General features: G+C 52.6%; 1 protein-coding gene across 1 annotated transcript; it reads left to right on the forward strand.

Annotated features, from left to right (window-relative positions):
- Positions 1-212: 212 nt before the first annotated feature.
- On the forward strand, positions 213-2,103 carry MCYG_05206 (homeobox domain-containing protein; the record flags this gene model as incomplete). The annotated part of the gene is made up of 4 exons (XM_002845291.1): positions 213-694; positions 774-970; positions 1,027-1,872; positions 1,946-2,103. 4 exons carry the CDS (start codon positions 213-215, stop codon positions 2,101-2,103), a joined length of 1,683 nt encoding a protein of 560 aa, XP_002845337.1.
- Positions 2,104-2,164: the final 61 nt, after the last annotated feature.

Below are 2,164 nucleotides of genomic sequence, written 5' to 3' on the forward strand. Positions count from 1 at the left end.
TACGACCTCACGATCATCGCATCTCGCATCACCAACACCATCACCATCACCGTCATCAAAAGCCCAAAAAAAAAAAAGCTCCAGTCGACTGGCTCGCGACGATCATTCAAACGTCCTTCATTTACATTCGTCTTATCAGATTCCTCTTATCTTCGATCCACCTTTTTTGTTTTTCTTTCTTGAACTTTCTGTCTGGTTTGACGCATGGTTTGATGGCAATGGAAACATCTTCCGTCACCGCTGCAACTACAACTACAATCTCGACTGCCATGTCCACCACTGCTACTCCTACCATATCAATCATGTCTGATGTACCCTTTGCGACTTCTGCTGGAATTTCTACTCCAACGGATGCCATGTCGCTAGCCACGCCTCCTCCAACCGCCACCTCCCAGGCTTCTTCTACTTCCTCCTCCATCACTACCAGCACCACAACCGCCGCCCCCATGGCCAGTGCGAACGCCACGGCCAGTGATAGCCCATCCACTCGCCCCGCCTCGCGCCGCCCCCCGCGGAAAAGCACCCTCACCCAACAGCAGAAGAACCACAAGCGCCAACGCGCCACTCAGGACCAGCTCGTCACCCTCGAGATGGAATTCAAGAAGAATCCCACTCCGACCGCTGCTGTCAGAGAGCAGATTGCGGAGAATATCAACATGACCGAGCGTTCTGTGCAGATCTGGTTCCAGAACAGGTACGCTAAACTTAAATGTTCTTTATGTCGATTCTAGCTTCGAACGGAAAACTAACTCTTTCTCTCCTCGATGCTACAGGCGTGCTAAAATCAAGATGATTGCTAAACGGGGCATCGAAACGGGAGAGGACTGTGATGCCGTCCCTGAATCTATGCGAAGATACCTCGCACTCCAGCTGGATCCCGCCAGTTCGAATGCGCGAAATATGCTAGGCCGTGCGGGGGGTTACCCTTCGAACGAGCCCATGATGCATTCCGCCACCTCGTCCAAAGTCGGTACGTACTTGTTTTATCTATACTTGCGTCTATCCGTGACTCTCCGTCCTAACAAGGTGCAGTGATCCAACATTTTGCGTGCCGTTCTCTTCGCATCGGCACCTGGCGTCGAGTTGGCCAAAACACGATGGACCTGGTCATTTTCTATTCTCCTGACCAGGCCTGTATGACATACTACATCAACAACGACTCTGCTGGTTACAAGATCGAATATCCCTTCTCGAGTATCAAGAACATTATTCTCGAGCCTGGTGATCCTGTACCACCTCTGGATGGCGCCCTTCCTAGATCTGGCGGTCTAGTTATCGAACTAAATCGCCCACCAAACTTCTACATGGACTCCTCCAACTCCGGCGGCTTCTACCAGTGTGGTGATTTCACAGAGGAACAACAGGCCACCAAGTCGCTCATCCATCACCTCGGAGGCCACCCCAAGGTTCTCAGTGTCCAGCTGGCAAAGCTTGTCTCTCTCGAGACCTTCCAGAACCGCCATTCTCCAGCTTACCCATTCACCCCGAATACACCATTTATTGATGGTTCCCCGCAATTTGTTCATGTCAACCGTCCTGCATCGCAGCCTAACCACCTTTCGCGAGCCCAAAATCGCCTCTCAGTCGACAACCACCTCTCTGTCGGCCTTCACCCTAACAGGGGCCACAAACGTCAACGCAGTAGATCGGTTCCCGGTCCTGTCGACTTTGCCGCCCTGCACGCCATGCCGTCATTCCACTTTCAGTCGACGAACCACTTCCAGCCAAGTACTCCACAGCATCAGGAGCACCATCAACCAGATATCTTCGCTCCTATTCCCCTTGCCCACTCTCAGTTTCATCTGCCATTGAACATGAGTGAGCCTGACCTCCACGTTGATACATCTGCAACACAGCCTCCACCGCCGTTCAGTATGTATCCTGCTTCGGCAACAACCGCTGCAAGTACCCCTATTACCGATTTCGCGTCCACTCCGTTATTCAGCAGCGCCTCCGATCACTCTCAGTCCCTTGGAACTCCATACAGCCTGCCCTTCCTCTCACCCTCACCAGCTGTGGACATCGAAATTGATTCCGATTCTCTCAACATTCCCCAGCAACATCAGACCCAAGCAACCTCGAACGCTCATTCGCCCCCATTAACAGCCACCCAACGTTCCTCCCCCACCAGCATGTTCCCTTCCACCGTCACAACCACCGGAAT

The sequence above is a fragment of the Microsporum canis genome, genomic scaffold (assembly GCF_000151145.1).
Source record: "Microsporum canis CBS 113480 supercont1.5 genomic scaffold, whole genome shotgun sequence".
Taxonomy (NCBI): Eukaryota; Fungi; Ascomycota; class Eurotiomycetes; order Onygenales; family Arthrodermataceae; genus Microsporum; species Microsporum canis.